This window comes from Bubalus kerabau, chromosome 17 (genome assembly GCF_029407905.1).
Source record: "Bubalus kerabau isolate K-KA32 ecotype Philippines breed swamp buffalo chromosome 17, PCC_UOA_SB_1v2, whole genome shotgun sequence".
NCBI classification, from domain to species: domain Eukaryota; kingdom Metazoa; phylum Chordata; class Mammalia; order Artiodactyla; family Bovidae; genus Bubalus; species Bubalus kerabau.
This window is the reverse complement of record NC_073640.1, coordinates 68,163,241-68,184,674: the sequence shown is the minus strand read 5'-3', so window position 1 is coordinate 68,184,674 and position 21,434 is coordinate 68,163,241. Positions and strand designations below refer to the sequence as shown.

The following is a 21,434-nucleotide window of genomic DNA, read 5'->3' as shown; positions in this document are numbered from 1 at the left end:
CTCACGGGTGCTCCCATTTGGGAAGGACCTGCGCCCCTACCTCTTCGATTCAGCAGAACAAGCAACTTTAAAAAATTACAGGTTTGGGGAGTTCCCCCATACTCGTAGAGGGCAAAACGCCTGTCCTCAGCCTAAAGATGCTGCGTCCAGCGGTAAACCTCTAGAGCCATTAACCGGATGATCTTGTTCCCATGACCGTCACCCCTATTTGGAATGTAATTTCACTGAGCAAAAGGAAGGTTTTGGTGTCAGCAGGTCCTAATGTGGGTCTCCCCGAAACAGACCGTCTCAGAGGGAGACCCAGAGACAGAGCATGTCAGAATATCACACACACACACATCTTGGTCATAGCTTTTCCACAAAATCTGTTGGGTTTTCCAATATGTAATCAAGAATCTGCATATACAGCTTTACCTGTTCTTTTCCAGGCCTTACGCCTTGCTCTAATTGCTTCCTCATTGCTAAATTTAAAACTAATTACAATTGCCCATTGCCTGGATCCTCAGCCTATTAAAGGTGGAAGGCGGGGCACATTGTGGGTTATTCTCAAATATCCTTTGGTATTGATTTCTAATATAATTCCACAGTGACAAGAGAAGAGACTTTGTATGCTTTCAAAACCTTTAGACCGTGACATTTTTTTCACCTGGTTTACATCCCTGGATATGTTCAGTCCTAAAGGAAATCAACCCTGAATATTCATTGGAAGGACTGAAGCTGAAACTCCAGTACTTTAGCCACCTGATACAAAGAGCTGACTCATCGAAAAAGACCCTGATGTTGGGAAAGATTGAAGGCAGGAGGAGAAGGGGACGACAGAGGATGAGATGGTTGGATGCCATCATGGACTCAATGGATATGATTTTGAGTAAACTCCGGGAGATGGTGATGGACAGGGAGGCCTGGTGTGCTGCGGTTCATAGGGTTGCACAGAGTCAGACAAGACTGAGCGACTGAACAACAACACGTTCCAGTGTCTCCTAGTGTATACTCCATGGGAACCTGAATAGAATTTATTCCCTGCTGTTGTGTGAAAACTGTATAAATCTTAATTGTTGAATTGGTTCATAGTGCTTTTTAGATCTATAGTATCCTTCTATGGGCTTTCCCAGTGGCTCAGTGGTAAAGAATCTGTCTGCAATGCAGGGGTTGCAGGAGATGCAGCTTTGATCCCTGGATCAGGAAGATCCCCTCGAGTAGGAAATGGCAACCCACTCCAGTATTCTTGCCTGGAGAATCCCATGGACAGAGGAGCCTTGCGGGCCACAGTCCATAAGGTTGCAGAGTCGGACACGACTGAAGCAACTTAACATCACACACACATATCCTTCTACTTTCTGTCTATTCATTCTATTGATTTCTGAGAGTTTAATATTGAAACTCCAAGTAAAAGTCTTAATTATCTACTTAAAAAATAATTGCAATAGATAGTGGAATTATATGTAACTTTGTTCTGTTTTTCAAGTCTACTGTAAATGTGCTATCCTACCTGCATACTTTAAAAGATTTTAATAAAAGGGGGGGAAAGGTGGATGGTGGGGCGGACCAAGTGCATTTTCCTTCTGCTTTGGGAGATGTTTATGACAGGAAGGAGTCAAGAAGCCTACTTCCCTCCAGGGGTGAGTTAAATGAGTTAAAATTGTTCGTTAAAATCACTAATTTAATTGGTAATACAATAGTAAATAGTGGTGGTATAAAGACTAAGCTGCCTTGATCCTGACTTCAGTGGAAAAGCCTCCGTGTTTCTGATGGAATGGGTTCACCGGTGGTTTTCCTTGCATTGGGAGAAGAAATGGTTCCAGATGTGGTTGTGATTTTCAGACGTCATGGACTCTTTTTTTTTAATTTTATTGAAGCATAGTTGATATACAATGCTGCGTTCATTTCTCCTGTACAGCAAAGTGATTCAGTTACACGCAGACACATACATCCTTTTAAATAGTCTTTTCCATGATGGGTTATCCTGGGAAGTTGAATACAGTCTCCTGAGCTCTGCAGTAGGACCTTATCCCTCCTCTATAATCATTCACATCTGCTAATCCAAAGCCCCAGTCCTCCCCAGCCTCTCCCTTGGCAACCACCAGTCTGTTCCCTATGTCGGAGCCTCACAGACTCTTTATTCATCTCTTCTTTCATCATCCTATTAAGACCTCTGCACACCCCCCCTGCCTCGAAGACGGTTGTTGTTTTTCAGCTGCTAAGTTGTGTCTGACTTTGCGACCCCATGGACTGCAGCACACCAGGCCTCCCTGTCCATCACCAACTCATGGAGTTTACTCAAACTCATGTCCATCCAGTCAGTGATGCCATCCAAACATCTCATCCTCTGTCGTCCCCTTCTCCTCCTGCCTTCAGTCTTTCCCAGCATCAGGCTCTTTTCCAGTGAGTTAGTTCTCATCAGGTGGCCAAAGTATTGGAGTTTCAGCTTCAGCATCAGTCCTTCCAATGAATATTCAGGAGTGATTTCCTTTAGAATGGACTGGTTGGATCTGCTTGCAGTCCAAGGGACTCTCAAGAGTCTTCTCCAACACCATAGCTCAAAAGCATCAATTCTTCGGCGCTCAGCTTTCTTTATGGCCCCACTCTAGGACAGGTATTCACACCAGTGGCCTCCGGCTGATGTGGGAGATTTCATTTACATCAGCTGGGTTTTAATTAGAACCCCAACTCTGCATCCCTTTCCTAGCCAGGACAACTTACACCTGGAAGAGAAGGACTCCAGGATCACCTATGGCAGGTGGCTTCTCCACCCTCCAGAGACAGCTGCGACGGAGGGGGCGGGACACCCGCAGACAGACCTGATAGGAGCTGGAGGGGCCCCGGGGCCAATCACGGGCTGGGGAGGGGTGAGGCAGACTGCTTCGGGTCCGGAGTCTGCGTTCTAGAAACTCGCAAGAGCTGAGAAGACAGCTTGGTGAGTGAGGTCTCTTTACTCTGCGGCTCAAAACTTTTCCTTACTCTGGCTTTTTATTTCTTTTCTTTTTTTAAACAGCTTTGATGTGATGGATTTAAAGGTAAGGGGGAAAAAACCCCAGCTATATTGAGGTATAATTGAATACAAAAAAAAAAAAAAAAAACCCAACCCTCAACACTGCAAACATTTAACAAGCAGCTTAATGAGTGTGGGCACAGACAAGGGGAGACCTAGCCAGAACCTCCAGAAGTTTCTTTGCAGGGCCTGTGTGTGTGGCGGGAACATTTAACATGAGGCTGACCCTCTTACCATTTTCAGGGTACAAAAGAGTGTTGATGACTGGGGGCCCTTTGCTGTAGGGCACATCCCCAAACTAATTCCTCCTGCATGACTTGCATTTACTCTGTGGGAGATACATAGTAATACAATAGGATCTTAGCCTTAAAAAGGGGGAAAAAAAAAAGTGTTAGTTGCTCAGTCATTTCTGACTCTGTGAGCCCATCAGGCTCCTCTGTCCATGAGATTTCCCGCAAAAATGCTGGGCGGGTTACCGCTTCCTCCTCCACGGATCTTCCCGACTCAGGGATGGAACCCGGGTCTCCTGCACTGGGAGGCGGATTCTTTACGGCTGAGCCCCCTGGGAAGCCCTCCTTGTGGAAGAGAGAGGTCAGTAAGCACAGAAAAACAAGGCAGGCGTGCTGCGCGGAGAAAGCAGCGCGTGGCTGGATTCGGCTGCGCGAAGGGGGTGACAGTCGCGGTGCCTGGCTTCCGCTGTTTCCGCAGGAGCTGTTCCTGTTGCGGCTGGAGACCTCGCTCCCGGGCCGATGGCTTCCCCTGCCGGCATTTCTGGGCATGATGGTGCCCGTGACCAGCTGCTGTCCCACCTGAGGGGCTTGGATCCCTGGCAGCTGGAGGACTTCAAACTCGCCCTGCAGTGCCCGGAGCTGCTGCCGGAGGGCGCCCGCAGGATCCCCTGGGCAGACCTGAGAGCCGCGGGCCCCGCCGACCTGCTCTGCCTGCTGGAGGAGCGCTTCCCAGGGAGGCGGACTTGGGAGGCGGCCCTCCGCGTCTTTGAGGACCTGCGGCTGAGCTCGCTGTGCGAGCGGATGCGAGCAGAGCTGCACGGTGAGCGGGCGGCGAGCGCGCTGCGGGGCGTTTGTGGGGTCCTCCCTGATTGCTAGTGCCCCCTGAGCGGGAGCCTCCCTGACGGGCTGTGAGAGTCCGGCGCCCTGGCACGGGAGAGGGTGGTGATGGTAAGGAAAGCACCAAGAGGGAACTGAAAGTTCAGCTCTGTTACTAGACAGCTTTTGTTTCAAAAATATTTACTTTTTATTCATTTTTGGCTGTGCTCGGTCTTCACTGCTGCGCCCGGGCTTTCTATAGTTGCAGTCAGCGGGGCGTCTTTGGTTTCCGAGCACAGGCTCTAGGTGCACGCGGGCTCCAGAGCACAGGCTCAGGAGTTGAGCAGGAGTTTATTTGCTCCATGGCCTGTGGGATCTTCCCGGACCAGGGATTGAACTGGTGTCTCTTGCATTGCAAGGCAGATTGTAGCCACTGGACCACACAGGGAAGCCCTGTGTGTGTTTTTTTTTTTAAAAGCTTATTTAGTTATTTGAGTTTCCCCAGTGGCTCAGTGGTAAAGAATTCGCCTGCCAATGCAGGAGACATAGGAGATGCAGGTTCGATCCCTAGTCTGGGACGATCCCCTGAAGGAGGAAATTGCAATCTATCCAATATTCTTGCCGGGGAAATCCCGTGGGCTACAGTCCATGGGGTCTCAAAGAGTCGGACACGACTGAGTGACTTAGCACGCACATCAGTGTAAGACAGTTCTCTGTTCCCTACACACCTTCCAGCATTGATTGCTTGTAGACCTTTCGATAGCCATTCTGACTGATGTGAGCTGATAGCTCATTGTAGTTTTGATTAGAATTTTTTAAATATTTAGCAAAGTGGAGTGTTTCTCTTTTTTATTTTTTTTTATTTTTTTTTCCTGAGCTTTTTTTTTTTTAATTTTATTTTATTTTTAAACTTAACATAACTGTATTAGATTTGCCAAATATCAAAATGAATCTGCCACAGGTATACATGTGTTCCCCATCCTGAACCCTCCTCCCTCCTCCCTCCCCATTCCATCCCTCTGGGTCGTCCCAGTGCACCAGCCCCAAGCATCCAGTATCGTGCATCGAACCTGGACTGGCAACTCGTTTCATACATGATATTTTACATGTTTAAATGCCATTCTCCCAAATCTTCCCACCCTCTCCCTCTCCCACAGAGTCCATAAGACTGTTCTATACATCAGTGTCTCTTTTGCTGTCTCGTACACAGGGTTATTGTTACCATCTTTCTAAATTCCATATATATGCGTTAGTATACTGTATTGGTGTTTTTCTTTCTGGCTTACTTCACTCTGTATAATAGGCTCCAGTTTCATCCACCTCATTAGTTGGAGTATAATTGCTTTAAGGTTACAATGTACTTTAAAAAAACGGTAGGAGTAAACTTGGAAATTGGCTTCTTGACCGTCTGCCCTGCTTTGAATTCTTTTTCCTGGACTTACTCCAGGACATTTGTTGACCACGAGTGTTTTTCCCTTACATCCGGAAGGCCAGGTGAATGTTAAGTGCCCATCAGCAGAGGTTTTTCAGGTGTTGTTACCAAAAGTGGCCACAAGGTGGCGGCACGCGCTACTTGATCATTTAGTTTTTAGTTTCTACTGGAGTCGAGTTGATTTCCGATGTTCTGTTTGTTTACAGGAAATACCTAGACGTTTATATATTATTCTTGGAGTCTTCCCATTTAGGTTATCACAGTGTGTTCGATAGACTTCCCTGTGCTATTCAGTAGGTTTTTAAAAATTATCTGTTTGATATATACCGGCGTGTATATGGACTTCCCAGGTGGTTAGCAAGAGACGCGGGTTTGATCCCTGGTCCATGGAAGATCCCCTGGAGGACCAGGATTCTTGCCTGGAGAATCCCACGGACAAAGGAGCCTGGTCGGCTACAGTCCATGGGGTCGCAGAGAGTCAGATGCGACTGAAGCATTTTAGCAAGAGGCTCAGGTGTGTATATATTAACCCCAGCCTCTTAATGTATCCCTCCCAAGTTTTTGTAAAATCATAAGATGGTTTTCTTAGTCTGTGTCCGTTTATAAGTAAGTTCGTTTGTGTGGGTTCATAGATTCCACCTGTCAGTGATATCTTAGCGTGTTTGTCTCTCTCTGACTTCCTCCACTTAGCATGATCTCTCGGTGGCATTTTTTCGTCCTTCGGGCCGAGTGTATTCCAGTGTCTAGATGCATTGGTGATGCTTCTTTGTCTATCGATGGACATTTTGTTTGATTCTCTGCCTTAGGTATTATAAACAGCGCTGCCCTGAAAATAATGGTGCGTGTGGCCTTTAAAATTATGGTTTTCTTGGTATCTCAGGCAAGGAGTGGGCTTGCGGGGGATCGTGGTTTAACTCTATATTTAGTGTTCTAAGGAATCTCCATACCGTTTCCTTCCTGGCCGCACCCACCTATTTACCTCCGGCCCACAGTGTCGGAGGATTCCCTGTTCCCCTCGCCGCCCTCGACAGCATTTAACCTCTGTAGATCTTTTGGAGGATGGCCCTTCTGAGCGGTGTAAGCTGCTCTCCTGGTAGATTTGATTGGAATTTACCTAGTAACTGGTGATGCTGCGTCTCTTTCCATGGGCTTTTAATCTTCTACAGTGTGAGTACAATTTACCTTTTGAGATTGGCTAATTGAAAGCCTGCCCTGTTTTGAATTCTTTTCCGGTGATTTACCCCAGGACAATTTTTTTTTTTTAATTGGAGGATGATTACAGTGTTGGGTTGGTTTCTGCCATACATCACCATGAATCAGCCACAGGTACACGTATGTCCCCCGCCTCTTGGAGCTCCCTCCCACCCCCGCCCGCCCCTCTTAGCACCGGGTTGAGCTTTCTCGAGGGCAGATGTCAATTACAGCCCCGCAGGCCTGGTGAATATTAAGAGCCGCGAGCACGATTTCTAAGTGGTTGTTGCCCAAAGCTGCCACAGGGCGGCAGCATTTCTTCCCGCCCAACTCGGGTTACCCGGGCAACCAGAGCCTCAGGGCGAGTCCTGTTCCTGGGATGTTAATTAAAGTGGAGACACCTAAGGCTTGTGTCTCCTTCTTTCTCCTTACCCTTGATCCCCCGACACACCCAGTTCCTGCCACACAGCTCTGCAGAGGGAGCTGTCCTCAGGCGGGGACCCTAAAGGAGGAGGCTGGAGGTGGGAACCCACCCCCAGGACGCACGGAGCCCAGAGACCCAGGTTGGCTCTGCTGCCGAAGAGACGCCTGGGTCTGGAGACCGTGGGCCCAGGCAGAGGGGAACAGGAAGGCCAGCTCCGGGGGCGCTCACTGCGGGCACAGCCTGCCCAGCGCCCTCAGCCCCAGGACAGTCCCGCCCGGGGACCGAGCCTGCTCCGGCCCCAGGGCTGTGACACCAGCCCGGGTCCCCAAGGCCTGAGGGGAAGAGAGCGTTTCTTCTCTCTGTCTCTCTTTTCCCTCCCTTCTTTATTTTCAGTTGGAATATACAGGTGATTTCCAATGGCTGTGGGTGTGTTTTTCAGGTGTACAGAAACTTATTTGTCCATAGACGTATGCATGTTCTCTTCCGGTTCTTTCCCATATAGGTTATTACAGAGTGTTGAGTAGGGTTCCTTGTGCTCCGCAGTGGGTCCTTGGGGATTCTTTTATAAATAGTGTGTCTATGTTATTCTCAAGCTGCTAATTTCTCCCAGCCCCTCACCTTTCCTTTTTGCAACCTGAGTTTCTTTTCCGAGTCTGTGAGGCTGTTTCTGTTTTGTAAGCAGTTCACGTGTATCCATGTTTAGATTCCAGCTGGAAGTGGTTTCATGGGACACTTGTCTTTCCTGGTCTCGCCTACTTCCCTTGGGATGAGCCTGTCTGTTCTCACCCCTGGCTGCAAATGGCGTCCCTCGTCCTTCTTGGGGCTGAGTCACATTCCTTGAGTCCGTGCGCCCCACCTCCTTTATCCAGCCCTCTGCCCTTCTGCACTCAGGTTGCTTCTGCATCTTGACTGTTGGACCTGGTGCCATAATCATTGTGGCACGGGCGTCTTTTAAAGTTTTGGTTTTCTGAGGATCTGTGCCCAGACTGGGATGGCTGGGTCACATTGTACTTGTTGAGTGTCTTCGAGAACCTCTGTACTACTCTCCAGAGCGGATGCAATGATTTCCATTCCCACGCACGGTGCAGGAGGGTGCCCTTCTTTCCACACCCTCTCCAGCATTTATGGTTGTCGAATATTTGAGATGTCCATTCGGTCCAGTGTGAGCTGATACCTCATTGTAGTTTTGATTGGCATCTCTGTAATTAGTGATGCTGAGCATGTGTTCATGTGCTCTGATGAAGTATCCATTTAGATCTCTAGCCCATTTTTCTACTGCATTTTAAAAAATATTGAGCTGTACAAGCTGTTTGTATGTTCTGGAGATGAATCGCTTATGGGCCTCTTCATTTGCAAATATTTTCCCCATTCTGAGGGCTGTCTTTTTCTTTATAAATTCCCTTGCTGTGCAAACGCTTGTAAGGTTGATGAGGTCCTATTTGTTGACTTAAAAAAAATTGCATTACTCTTAAGAGCTGGATCCAAAGAGAACTGCCTGCGATTAATGTGAAACCTGGCTGCCTACAGTTTCCTAGGAGGTTTATAGTATCCGTCCTCTGCTTTGTTATGTTGAAAGCTTTTCATGTGATTAAAAAAAAAAAGTGTGAGCAAAACTCACCTCTCGAGGTTGCCTTCATCACTGTTTGTTCTCTTTTGAATTATTTTGCCAGGACCTACCCCAGGACAGTTTTTGAGGACAGATATCATTTCCTTACATCCTGGAAGAGCAAGTGGTCATGAGCACAGGCTTTTCAGGTGTTGTACCAAAAGCGGCCACAAGGCGGCAGCATTTCTCCATGCGCAACTTTTTTTCTTTTGTAATTTAATTTTTATTTTCGATTGGAGTAGAGTTGATTTCTGATGTTGTGTTTGTTTTAGGTGTACCGGAACTTGATTCAATTACACATATATTTATATCTTTTTTTTTTCCGGTTCTCTTCCCATGTAGGTTATTACAGTGTGTTCAGTAGACTTCCCTGTGCTCTTCAGTAGGTCCTTTGGATTATCTATTTGATAATAAGTACTGTGTATCTGTTAACCAACCTTTTAATGTATCCCTCCCCGTGGACTTAAAAAAATAATAATAAGTTTCTTTTTTAGTCTGAGTCTGTTTCTGTTTATAAATGAGTTCATCAGTATGAATTATCAATTCTGTCTGTAAGTGGTACACCATTTCTCTTTCCCTCTCTTACTTCACGCCGTATGGTAAATCTCTAGGCCCATCCACTGGCATTTTTCGTTCTTTTTGATGACTGAGTGTATTCCAGGGTGTAGGTGGACCCGTTCCTCTTCGTTTCTCTACTGATGGACATTCTGGTTTGATGCTGTGTCTTGTATATTGTGAATAGTCCTGCCCTGAAGCTTACTCCTTGGAAGGAAAGTTATGACCAATCTAGATAGCATATTGAAAAGCAGAGACATTACTTTGCCAACAAAGGTCCATCTAGTCAAGGCTATGGTTTTTCCAGTGGTCATGTATGGATGTGAGATTTGGACTGTGAAGAAAGCTGAGCATCGAAGAATTGATGCTTTTGAACTGTGGTGTTGGCGAAGACTCTTGAGAGTCCCTTGGACTGCAAGAAGATCCAACCAGTCCATTCTGAAGGAGATCAGCCCTGGGATTTCTTTGGAAGGAATGATGCTAAAGCTGAAACTCTATACTTTGGCCACCTCATGTGAAGAGTTGACTCATTGGAAAAGACTCTGATGCTGGGTGGGATTGGGGGCAGGAGGAGAAGGGGATGACAGAGGATGAGATGGCTGGATGGCATCACTGACTCGATGGACGTGAGTCTGAGTGAACTCCGGGAGTTGGTGATGGTCAGGGAGGCCTGGCGTGCTGCGATTCGTGGGGTCTTAGAGTCGGACATGACTGAGCAACTGAAATGAACTGAAGATTGAGATGCACGTGTCGTTTTAAACTGTGACTTTCTCCGGACCTAAGGCAAAGGCTGGGGTTGCCAGATCAGGTGGTTAGTCTGCGTTTAGTGTTTTAAGACTTCCCTGGTGGCTCAGATGTAAGGCGTCTGGTGTTTTAAGGAATCGCCCTACTGCTTTCCTTGTGGCCTCACCCACCCTCCTCCGTCCCCGCCCACAGAGCAAGAGGAGTCCCTGTCCCCCCGCCCTCCACAGCCATTATCTTTGTAGCTTTTCCAAGGATGGCCATTCTGGGGGGTTGAGCTGATGGTACCTTATTGCCGTTTTGATTGGCATTTCTCTAACAGTGATGCTGAGCATCTTTTCACGTGCTGTGTGGCCATCTGGATGCCTTCCTTGGAGAAACGTCCATTTAGGTCTTTGGCTCATTTTTCCATTAGGTTATTTGGTTTGTGTTTTTTGATATTGCACTGCATGTTTCAGAGATGAATTTTCTGTGGGTATCTTCATTTGCAAAGTGTTTTTTTTTCTCATTCTGAGGCTTGTCTTTTTCTGTATGGCTTTTTCTAGCTGTGCAAATGCTTTTCCCTTCATTGAGTTTTCTTTTTCATTATTCTGAGTTGGGCCCAAAAAGCATTGCCTGTGGATAATGTGAAAACTCACTCTGCCTATATTTTGCCCAAGAGGTTTAGAGTAGTCGTGCCCCCATGGAGGTCTTTAATCAATTTGGGGTTTCTTTTTCTGTCTGGGGTCCGGAAGTGTCCTAACTTCATTCTCTTTTCACTTATTTAATGACCCTGCACTTAGTCCTCCATCCTGCTGTTCCAAGTTTCCCAGCCTCGATGCAGGAGGCTTCCTTTTCTCCACACCCTCACCAGCGTTTATTGTTTGTGGACTTTTTAACAAAGGCCATTCTGACCAGTGAGGTGATAACCTCCTTTGAGTTTGGTTTGCATTTCTCTTAAGATTAAGCGATGTTGAAAGCTTTTTCATGTGATTTTTAAAAAAACAGTGTGAGTAAAACTAACCTCTTGAAATTTGCCTATTAAACGTCTACTCCGTTTTGAATTCTTTCCCCGGACCTACCCAGGGACATTTGTTGAGGGCAGGTGTTTCTTTCCATCCATCCCTGCAGGCTTGGTGATATTAAGTGCCCATGAAGTGAAGTGAAAGTCGCTCAGTCATGTCCGACTGTTTGCAACCCCATGGACTGTATACTGGAGTGGATAGCCTTTCCCTTCTCCAGGGGATCTTCCCAACCCAGGGATCAAACCCAGGTCTCCAGCATTGCAGGTGGATTCTTTCCCAACTGAGCTATCAGGGTCAACTGCCCATGAGCACAGGTTTTTCCCCTGTAGTTACCAAAAGCGACCACGAAGCGGCAGCATTTTTCCATGCGCAACTTTTTTCTTCTTTTGGTAATATAATTTTTATTTTCTATTGGATTTCCGATGTGTTTGTTTCAGGTGAACAGGAACATGATTGAGTTACACATCGATGTGTATCTTTTTTTTTTCAGGTTCTCTTCCCATATATATTAAGAGAGTGTGTTCAGTAGACTTCCCTGGTCTAACAGTAGGATCATAAGTGGTGTGTATCTGTTAATCCCCAACCTCTTAATGTCTCCCTTCTCCTCCCCCCCTTTTTCCCCTTAATAATCATAACTTGGTTTTCTAAGTCTGTGAGTCTGTTTGTAAATGAGTTGATTGGTATGAATTTATAGCTTGCACCTGTAAGCGGTCTATTTCTCTGCCTCTTTTACTGACTTCACTTGGTGTGGTCATCTCTCCGTCCATCCATGCTGCCGATAGTGGCATTTTCCCCCGCTCTTTTTGATGGCTGAGTGTATTCTGGTGTGTGGATGGACCAGGTACTCAGTTTTCTGTCGGTGGATATTTTGGCCAATGCTCTGCCTAGGATATTACGCAGAGTGCTGCCCTGAAAATAGGGGTGACGTGTCATTTCAAATTATGATTTTCTGTGGATCTAAGCCAAGGCGTGGGCTTGGGAAATCATGCGGTAACTCTATGTTTAGTGTATTAAGAAATCTCCGTGCTGTTTTCCTTCCTACATCCCGCCTACAGTGTGGGAGGATTCCATGCTCCCATAGCCCTGTGTAACAATCTTTCTAAAATCTTTTGGAGGATGGCCATTCTGAGCAGTGGGACTGATATCATGTGTTTTTATTTGTGTTGCTTGAATAATTAGTGACGCAGAGTCTCTGCATGGGCTTTTTATCTTCTAATCAGCCCTGTTGTGAATTGATTTACCCCGGGGCATTTCTTGAGGGCAGGCGTCATTTCCAGCCCCGCAGGCCTGGTGAATATTGGGCCCATCAGCACCGGTTTTCACGGAGTTGTTACAGGGAATGGCCACAAGGCGGCAGCATTTCTTCCTGCCCAACTCCGGTTACCTGGGCAACCAGAGCCTCAGGGTCCTGTTCCTGGGGTGTTGATTAGAATGGAGACACCTAAGGCCTGTGTGTCCTTCTTTCTCCTTAGCTTTGATCCCCAGACACACCCCAGCTCCTGCCACACCGCTCTGCAGAGGGAGCTGTCCTCAGGCGGGAACCCTAAGGGAGGAGGCTGAATCCCACCCCCAGGACACACGGAGCCCCGGGGAATTTGCGAAGCGCCTCCAGCCCAGAGACCGCACCGTCCTTTGGGGGCGCTAGGGTTGGCTCTGCTGCAGGAGAGACCCCTGGGTCTGGAGACAGTGGGCTCAGGCAGACGGGAACTGGAAGGCCAGGTCCAGGGGGGCTCACTGCGGGCACAGCCTGCCCAGCGCCCTCAGACCCGTCCCGCCTGGGGACCCGAGCCTGCTCAGGCCCCAGGGCTGCGACACCAGCCCGGGTCCCCAAGGCCTGAGGGGACAGGGCCAGCGGTTCTTCTGTCCCTTTCTCTCCCTCCCTCCATGTTTTTTTCAATTGGCGTATATAGGTGAGTTACAATGGTGTGGGATTTTTTTTGTCTGTGTGTTTACAGAAACTTAGTTCATTTATACGTAGACACACGTGTTCTTTTCTGGTTCTTTCCCATATAGGTGGTTACAGAGTGTTGAGCAGGGTTCCTTGTGCTCCGCAGTGGGTCCTTGTGGATTCTTTTATAAACAGCAGTGTGTCTGTGTTCTCCCGTCTGCTGATTTCTCCCTGCCGCACACCTTTCCCTTGGTAACCGTGGTTTCTTGTTTTAGTCTGTGAGGCTGCTTCCGTTTCCTAAGCAAGTTCGTGTGTGTCCATGTTGAGACTCCAGCTCTCAGTGATATTGCATGGCGCTTGTCTCTCCTCTCCTCGCTGACCTCACTTCGTGTGGTCGCTGCCGCGCTTCCCCGCGGCTGAGCGGTGGCGTCTCTCGTCAGTTTTCGAGGCGGCTGACACCGCCTTGTGTCCGTGCTCCCCACCTCCTTTATCCAGCCCTCTGCCCTTCTGCACGCAGGTGGCTTCTGCATCTTGGCTGTTGGACCTGGTGCCGCCGTGATCGTTGTGGTGCGGGCGTCCTTAAAGTTTTGGTTTTCTTTGAATCTATGCTTGGGTGTGGGATGGCTGCGTCACATGCATGGTGGGTGTTTAGCTGTCTCCTGCTCCAGCTTAGGGAGCTGGTGATGGACGTGCTGAATCAGTACATTATAGAACCCGGTAGACGGTGAGCAGTGCAGGGGAGAGGAAAGGAGGGGCAGGGCTGGGGTGGGGAGGGGAGGGGAGGGCGAGTGGGGCCGAGGAAGGCACGTGGTGAGGAAGGCGTGTGATGCATCCTTAACAGGATCGTCAACTACCATTTTTTCTTTTCTTTTTTTGCTTTTACAGCAGTTGGTAGGGGCCAGATATTTTTACTTTCTTTTTAAAGCCGTCTTTCTGGGAGTATGGCTGCTTACAGCGCTGTCAGTTCCTGCTGTGCAGCAGGGCGTCTAGACCCCTCTCTGGGATTCCCTCCGGTCACGCGGAGCGCTGAGCGGAGCTCCATGCTGGGCGGCAGGGTCTCATTAGGTGCCTGTTTACGTGCAGTCTCCAGTGTACGTCCGCGTCTCCAGGCCCCCCCGGCCCTCTTGGTGTCCATACGCTCCTTCTCTTCGTCTATTTCTGCTTTATAATTAAGATAATCTCTGCCAATTTTTTCAGACTCCACATATATGTAATCCATATCTGATATGTGTATTTCTCTTTCTGACTCACCACATCTGACACACTGTAGGTCCACCCAGGTCACCAGGCGCCAAGATGTGAGCGGAGACTCCGAGGGGATGGAGCGAGCCAAGCGGAAATGGGGTGGGGGGTGGAGGGTGGAGGGGGAGCATTCCAGACCGGGTGGGGGGTGCTGGCTGGATCCAGGGCTCCAGGCAGTGGTATTTTTTTTAATAATTAAAAAAAAATTTAATTGAAGGATAATTGCTTTACAGACTTTTGTTTCTGTCAAACCTCAACATTTATCGGTCATAGGTATACACATGCCCCTCCCTCTTGAAGCTCCCTCCCATCTCCCCACCCACCCCACCCCACCCCACCCCACCCCACCCCACCCCACCCGTCTAGGTTGATATGGAGCCCCATTTGAGTTTCCTGAGCCATGCAGCAAATTCCCATTGCTATCTATTTTACATATGGGAATGTACCTTTCCGTCTTACTCTCTCCATGCATCTCACCCTCTCCTCCCCTCTCCCTGTGTCCATAGGGGTGCACTTTTAACATGAGCTGCAGTTTTGCAAGCGAGCATGTTTTCAGTGTGGTCAGGTTGATAAGCCGGAAGGTATGACTTTCAGTCTCTTTAATCCCACGTCTGGCAGAGAAATGGTTGGTTCTGCTGAGATCGCCCACGGTTCTGAGCTTATTCTCCAGCCGGGCAGAATCTCAGCATCCCATCCTGTTTCGTTTCAGAAATGTCACAGGTGTGCAGACTCCAAGATCCAAACCAGGAAGAACCAGAGACGGTGGAAGAGACAGGTTTGTAGACTACACGATGATCGCAGACAAGCTGCTCGGTGGAACGCGCGTTCCATGCATTCTACTTTTGCTTCTGCCTTGAAATTGCCTTCCAGTTATAGTGTGCCAGGAACTAGCCGATCTGACCTTCTGATGAAGCCTGGAAGGGCAACAGGTCACCGTTAGCTGGACATTCTCACCGGGTCCCCTCTAAGGGCTTAGGTACAGCGTCTGTCTCTGGATTTTGCGCTGCAGTGATAGGTAGCTCTATTTTATTTTTTACACAGTTGTAACAGGAGAAGGCAATGGCACCCCACTCCAGTACTCTTGCCTGGAAAATCCCATGGACGGAGGAGCCTGGTAGGCTGCAGTCCATGGGGTCACGAAGAGTCGGACACGACTGAGCGACTTCACTTTCACTTTTCACTTTCATGCATTGGAGGAGGAAATGGCAACCCACTCCAGTGTTCTTGCCTGGAGGATCCCAGGGACGGGGGAGCCTGGTGGGCTGCCGTCTATGGGGTCGCACAGAGTCGGACACGACTGAAGCGACTTAGCAGCAGCAGCAGCACTGTATTTACAGTTTTAAAAAATATATATATTGGCTCTATTCCCCGTGTTGTACACAGCATCCTGTAGCCTTAAGAACAGTAGTTTGTGCCTCCCCTCCCCCACCCTCTATGTTGCCCCTCCCCTTCCCTCCCCCCATGGGCAACCACAGCTTTGTTCTCTGTGTCTGTGTGTCTTTTCTGTTATAGTCACTAGTTTTAATTTTTTAGATGTCACATATGAGTGATATTGTATGTAGGTCTGACTTAGTTCATTTAGTATAATGATGTCCAAGTCCATTCCATATTGCTGCAGGTGGCATTACTGTATTCTTTTTATAGCTGAGTAATAGTCCACTACACACGTGCGCGCGCACACACGCACACAAACACACTCTCTCGGTCTTTCTTATCCGTCTGTCAGTGGACATCTAGGCTGCTTCTGCATCCTGGCTGTTGTAAATAGTGCTGCTGTGAACACTGGGATGCATGTGTCTTTTCGGACTCTGGCTTTCTTCAGATATATGCCCAGAAGTGGGCATGCGGTAGTTTTTTTTAAGGAACCTCCACACTCTTCTCCTTAGTGGCTGCACCAATTTCCACTCCCACCCACAGTGTAGGAGGGCTCCCTTTTCTCCGCACCCTCTCCAGCATTTATTTCTCATGGACTTTTTTATGATGGCCATTCTGACCAGTGTGAGGTGATACCTCATTGTAGGGTTTTTTTTTTTAAGTTTTTCATTTCATATTGGAGTACCGCTTTTCCACTGGCTCCAGGGTAAAGAATCTGCCTGCCAATGCAGGAGACTAGGCTTCGATCCCTGAGTGGGGACGATCCCCTGGAGAAAGAAATGGCAACTCACTCCAGCATTCTTGCTTGGAGAATCCCCTGGACAGAGGAGCCTGGTGGGTGATAGTCCACGGGGTTGCAGAGTCAGACACGACTTAGCAACTCTAGAGCGACCACAGTGGATTAACAATGCTGTTACAGTTTCAGGCGGACTGCGAAGGGACTCAGCCGTACCTATACCTGTATCCGTTCTCCACCCAAACCTCGCTCCCACCGCCCTGTAGTTCCGACTTGCGTTTCTCTGGTCCTTAGTGATACTGAGCATCATCTCAGGAGCCTCTGGGCTGTCTGTGTCGCCTCCCTTCCCTTTCAGCCCACAGAAGAAGATACAGGGAGAGGCTGAGGACCCGGATCCTGGCCCTGTGGGACTGCACGCCCTGGCCCGAGGACCACATCTACCTGCGGCACGTGACGCAGCGGGAGCACGCGGAGCTGCAGGGCCTCCTGCGCCCGCGGGGGGCCGGGGCGCCGCCCCTCACCATGCTGCTGGAGGGCGCGGCCGGCGTGGGCAAGACCACCCTGGCCACCAAGCTGGTGCTGCACTGGGCGGAGGGCGTCCTCTTCCGGGGCCGCTTCTCCTACGTTTTCTACATAAGCGGCCACCGGCTGGCCAAGCTCGGCGACATCAGCTTCGCCGGTCTGCTGGCCCTGGACTGGCCGGACTCGCAAGTCCCCGTGGAAGAGTTCAGGGCGCACCCCGAGCGGCTGCTGTTCGTCATCGACGGCGCGGAAGAGGTGACCCTGGGCTCCAAGGGCTCGGCCAGCCGGCCCGGCGCCGACTGGTACCAGGAGCTCCCGGCGGCCAGCATCCTATTCCGCCTGCTGAAGAAGGAGCTGGTCCCCGAGGCGACCTTGCTTGTCACCGCTGGGCCCCCCGGGGGCCGCGCCCTCCGGGGGCTGCTGCTCAGGCCGTGCTGCGTGGGCATCCCGGGCTTCACCGAAGGGGACCGTCGGGAGTATCTCAGGAGGTTCCTGGGGGACCCGGACGTGGCCGAGGAGGCCTGGCGCCGGATGCGGGGGTCAGAGACCCTGGTCCGCTTGTGCGCCGCGCCGCTGGCGTGTTGGGCCGTGTGCGCCGGCCTCAAGCGGCAGCTGGCTGGCAGCCCGGCCTCGGCACTGGCGCTGGGCGCGCCCACCCCCACCAGCCTCTACGCCCGCCTCTTCTGCAGCCTCCTCGCGGGGGCGGAGCCGGGTCTGCGGACCGGCAGCTCGGCCGGACAGTGGAGGGCCTTCTGCTCGCTGGCCGCCGAGGGGCTGTGGTTGGCCGCCTTCACCTTTGCGGGAGACGCCCTGGAGCGCTGGCGCCTGGAAGCCCCTTTCATCGACGGCCTGCTGAGGCTGCAGATTCTTCGAAGGGTCAGCGATTGTGAGCACTGCGTGACGTTTGCTCACCGGAGCTTCCAGGAGTTCTTCGGGGCCTTGTTTTATGTGCTCTGGGGGGCCCGAGGCTCGCTGGGCGGGGTCCCCCGGCATCAGGAGATGAGGCGGTGGCTGAACCACGCCTTTGCCGACGCCAACCCCTACTGGCGTCAGATGGTGCGCTTTTTCTTCGGTCTCTTAGGAACAGACCTGGCCAGGCAACTGGAAGAGGCCGTGGGTTGCCGGATGTCCCCCGGGGTGGCGGACGAGGTGTTGGACTGGGCGGAGGAGCTGGAGAGGTGCGGCGCCGTCTCGGGGCGCTTTGACTTCCTGTGGCTCTTCCAGTGCCTGCACGAGACCCAGGACGAAAACTTGGCCCGGCGGGTTTTGAATCACCTCCCAGTGGCCGATCTGGACATTCAGGGCTGCGAACACCTCCGGGTCTCTTCCTTTTGCCTCAAGCACTGTCCGAAGTTACGAAAGCTGAGGCTCTCTGTCAGCCGCCGGGTCCTGGAAAAGAAATGGACTTCCGGCCTGGGAACTCCGGAGTGAGTATTCCGGAGGCCCTCCTCCTTAACTGACTTTGGCTCCCCTTCGCAGGCTCTGCCCACGTTCTTCCAGGAAACACTGGGGGTCTGGTCTGTTGTTGTGTTATCCGTGGTTTGTTGTTTGGTTGTTGAGTCATGTCCGGCTCTTTGAGACCCCACGGACTGCAGCACGCCAGGCTCCCCTGTCCTTCAGTATCTCCTGGAGCTTGCTCAAACTCATGTCCATTGAGTCAGTCATGCCATCCAACCATCTCATCCTCTGTCGTCCCCTTATTCTCCTGCCTTCAATATTTCCCAGCATCAGGGTCTTTTCCAGTGAGCCAGTTCTTCGCATCAGGTGGCCAAAGGATTGGAGCTTCAGATTCAGCATCAGTCCTTCCAGTGAATATTCAGGGTTGATTTCTTTTAGGATTGACCAAGCATCCTAGATCAGTTCCAGTCTGTGAGCACTTTTTCCTTTAGGTTTTATGTAGGATTCCCTGGATTCTTAACTCATTTACTTAGGGGTAATTTTTGTTTCTCAGACCCTGCATGTTGAAGGTTCATGTACCAGGCATCAAGAGATGATATCTACTTGTGTCAAACAGGTGCCCGAAACTCAGTGGAGGGGGGTCTGGTGTTGTCAGTCAGAGATAAGAATGCACAGTTCTCTTAGTCCGTGTGGCTGTGAAGTAGCCCGGCCCGGGTCAGTGCCCAGCTCTATTTCAGAGCTCCGGACCGTCCATAACATGCCCTGTGGCTCTCCTCGGAGCATCTGTTGGAGCCAGAGTGTGGCCAGCGGTGTCACCAAAGTCTTAAGCTGTCTCTGCATTTGTCCCTTTGTCCTCCTGAAGGAATAATATTTTAAAATACTTGAGTTTCATCTGGTTCTTCTCCTGTGACCTTTTTTATCCTGTCCCTGACACTTCTGGCTTCCCGGCTGGATGATAAGGAAGCTTAGCTGTTCTCCTAAATTCAGGTCCCAGAAATGTTTTCTAAATTGTTATCTTGAAACAGGAGTTGCTGTAAATGTTCTCAAACCCTTTCCTGTTTAACCCTCAAATTTTCGAGAAGCACCAGTTCAGTTTTGAGTGAAGAAGTTGAAATGCTGAGTAGCTTAATTTCTTTGTGTTCACCTGACTGATATCAATAAGGTGCTTGGTTTGGGGGTATGATGGCAGGAGGAGAAGGGGACAACAGAGAATGAGATGGTTGGATGGTGTCACCGACTTGATGGACATGAGTTTCAGCAAGTTCTGGGAGTTGGTGATGGACAGGGAGGCCTGGCTTGCTGCAGTCCATGGGATCGCAGAGTTGGGTGTGACTGAGTGACTGAACTGAACTGATACTTACTGGTGATCATTTGTCCTGTCCTGGAATCCCTAAAACTTCAAAAGGTGACTATTTCGGTGATGTTCAGTATTGGGTCATGTAAGTGCTTTTACTACAAGTGATTTTCCAAAAGTAATCTCACCTTATTATAAGAATTAACACCCACAACATCATCCCTCCCTTTATGTGTGATCATCCTAAGGCGTAAGGAAGTTTCAGACCTTCCCTGAAGTGAAAATCTTCTGATGTTGAGATTATTTCTTGCTTCTCTACAGCACAGCTTCTTACTGGCTTTTTTCCCCTCAGTGGTTTTAAACGATATATCAGTATTACTGTTGCTCAGTTGCTAAGTCATAGCCTGTCCAACTCTTTGCCACCCCATGGACTGCAGCACGCCAGGCTTCCTTGTATTTTACTATCCCCCTGAGTTTACTCAAACTCATGTCCATTGAGCCAATGATGCCATCCAACCATCTCATCCTCTGTCATCCCTTTCTCCTCCTGCCCTCAGTCTTTCCCAGCATCAGGATATCTTCCAATGAGTTGACTCTTCTCATCAGGTGGCCAAAGTATTGGAGTTTCAGCTTCAGCATCAGTCCTTCTAATGAATATTCAGAACTGATGTTCTTTAGGATGGACTGGTTGGATCTCCTTGCAGTCCCAGGGACTCTCAGGAGTCTCCTCCAACACCACAGTTCAAAAGCATCAATTCTTCGGTGCTCAGCTTTCTTTATAGTCCAACTCTCACATCCATACATGACCACTGGAAAAACCATAGCCTTGACTAGACGGACCTTTGTGGGCAAAGTAGTGTCTCTGCTTTTCGGGTTGCACACTTTCATATTCAGGGCCCCAGTGAGTCCCTGGTGAGGGTGTCTTCCTGCCGCCTGTACTTCACATGCTGGGTGTTGGTCAGGTTTCATCTACTCTCATCAGCTTTCTCTCTTGTTTCCCCCACGAAGGATGAGGGTTGCCGATTTCTGGATGCATCAGTGGGAGGATATTTGCTCGGTGTTTTGCAGCGGGAACCTGAGCGAGCTGGACCTGAGTAACAGCAAGCTTAGCACTGCGTCCATGATGAGACTCTGTCTCAAGCTGGGAAACCCACGGTGCAGACTTCAGAAACTGGCGTAAGTGTGAGACGCTCATGATTTGAAGAACACGATTGGAGAATAACCCAACTTACTTTATCTTTTGATGATGGTCATAAGTATCTATCAGCCAGAAAGTGAGCTGGGCACTTAGGAGAACAAAATCAAGGGCCTTAGAGTCATGAAGTTCCTACTTAGGCAGAGTCGACTTAAGTTTTTTTTTTAAATGGCCAGCTGATGGAGTTAGAAGTGGCAAGCTGGTCAGAGACTTGACCTTTCTAGAACAGATTCCTTCAGAGCCATTAACAGCTCAGTTACTGTCATAAATCATGGCTCTAGAATTAGTGTGTGGCATTCCCTTGTACGTGGCACCCTTTATTTCTACTTGGTTTATTTGAGTCTGACCTTTTTGTGCTTTTTTTAAAATTTTGCCACGTTGTGTTGCTACTGCCAGACAACAAGGCGTATCAGCCATAATTACACATCCAAACGCCTCCTGCCTCCCCGCTTCCTCCCCTGTCCTGGAAAGGGCTCCCTGTGCCACAGAGCAGCTTGTCACGCCCCCCAACCTTACGCCGATTGCGTGTACACGTTGGTGCTCCTCTCCATCCGCCCCTCTGTCTCCTTCCCCTGCTGTTTCCACAATTTTGTCTGCGTCTCCATCGCTGCCTGCAAATAGGCTCATCGGTACCATCTTTCTAGATTCCATATACATGCGTTGATATGCAGTATTTGTTTTTCTTTCTGACTTTGTATAACAGGCTCTAGGTTCATCCACTTCACTAGAATTGACTCAAATGCATTGTTTTTTACAGCTGAGTATACAGAGCACACCTTCCTTATCCATTCATCTGT

The 21,434-nt window shown here is 49.5% G+C and overlaps 1 protein-coding gene across 9 annotated transcripts in view; it reads left to right on the top strand.

Moving 5' to 3' along the window:
• The first annotated feature begins 52 nt into the window (after nt 1–52).
• Nucleotides 53–21,434, top strand: part of NLRP13 (NLR family pyrin domain containing 13) — a 32,261-nt gene continuing 10,879 nt past the window's right edge. For 4 of the 9 annotated variants that reach the window (XM_055551630.1, XM_055551628.1, XM_055551631.1 and 1 more), the window contains exons 1-5: nt 53–2,914; nt 3,698–4,039; nt 14,828–14,893; nt 16,584–18,177; nt 20,451–20,618. In XM_055551630.1, coding sequence (XP_055407605.1) covers nt 3,739–4,039; nt 14,828–14,893; nt 16,584–18,177; nt 20,451–20,618 — 2,129 coding nt within the window. In that variant the 5' untranslated portion in view covers nt 53–2,914; nt 3,698–3,738. Of the gene's footprint in view, nt 3,581–3,697; nt 4,040–14,827; nt 14,894–16,411; nt 18,178–20,450; nt 20,619–21,434 lie in introns of those variants that run through there. The other 5 variants (XM_055551627.1, XM_055551626.1, XM_055551625.1 and 2 more) reach the window with 5 other exon arrangements.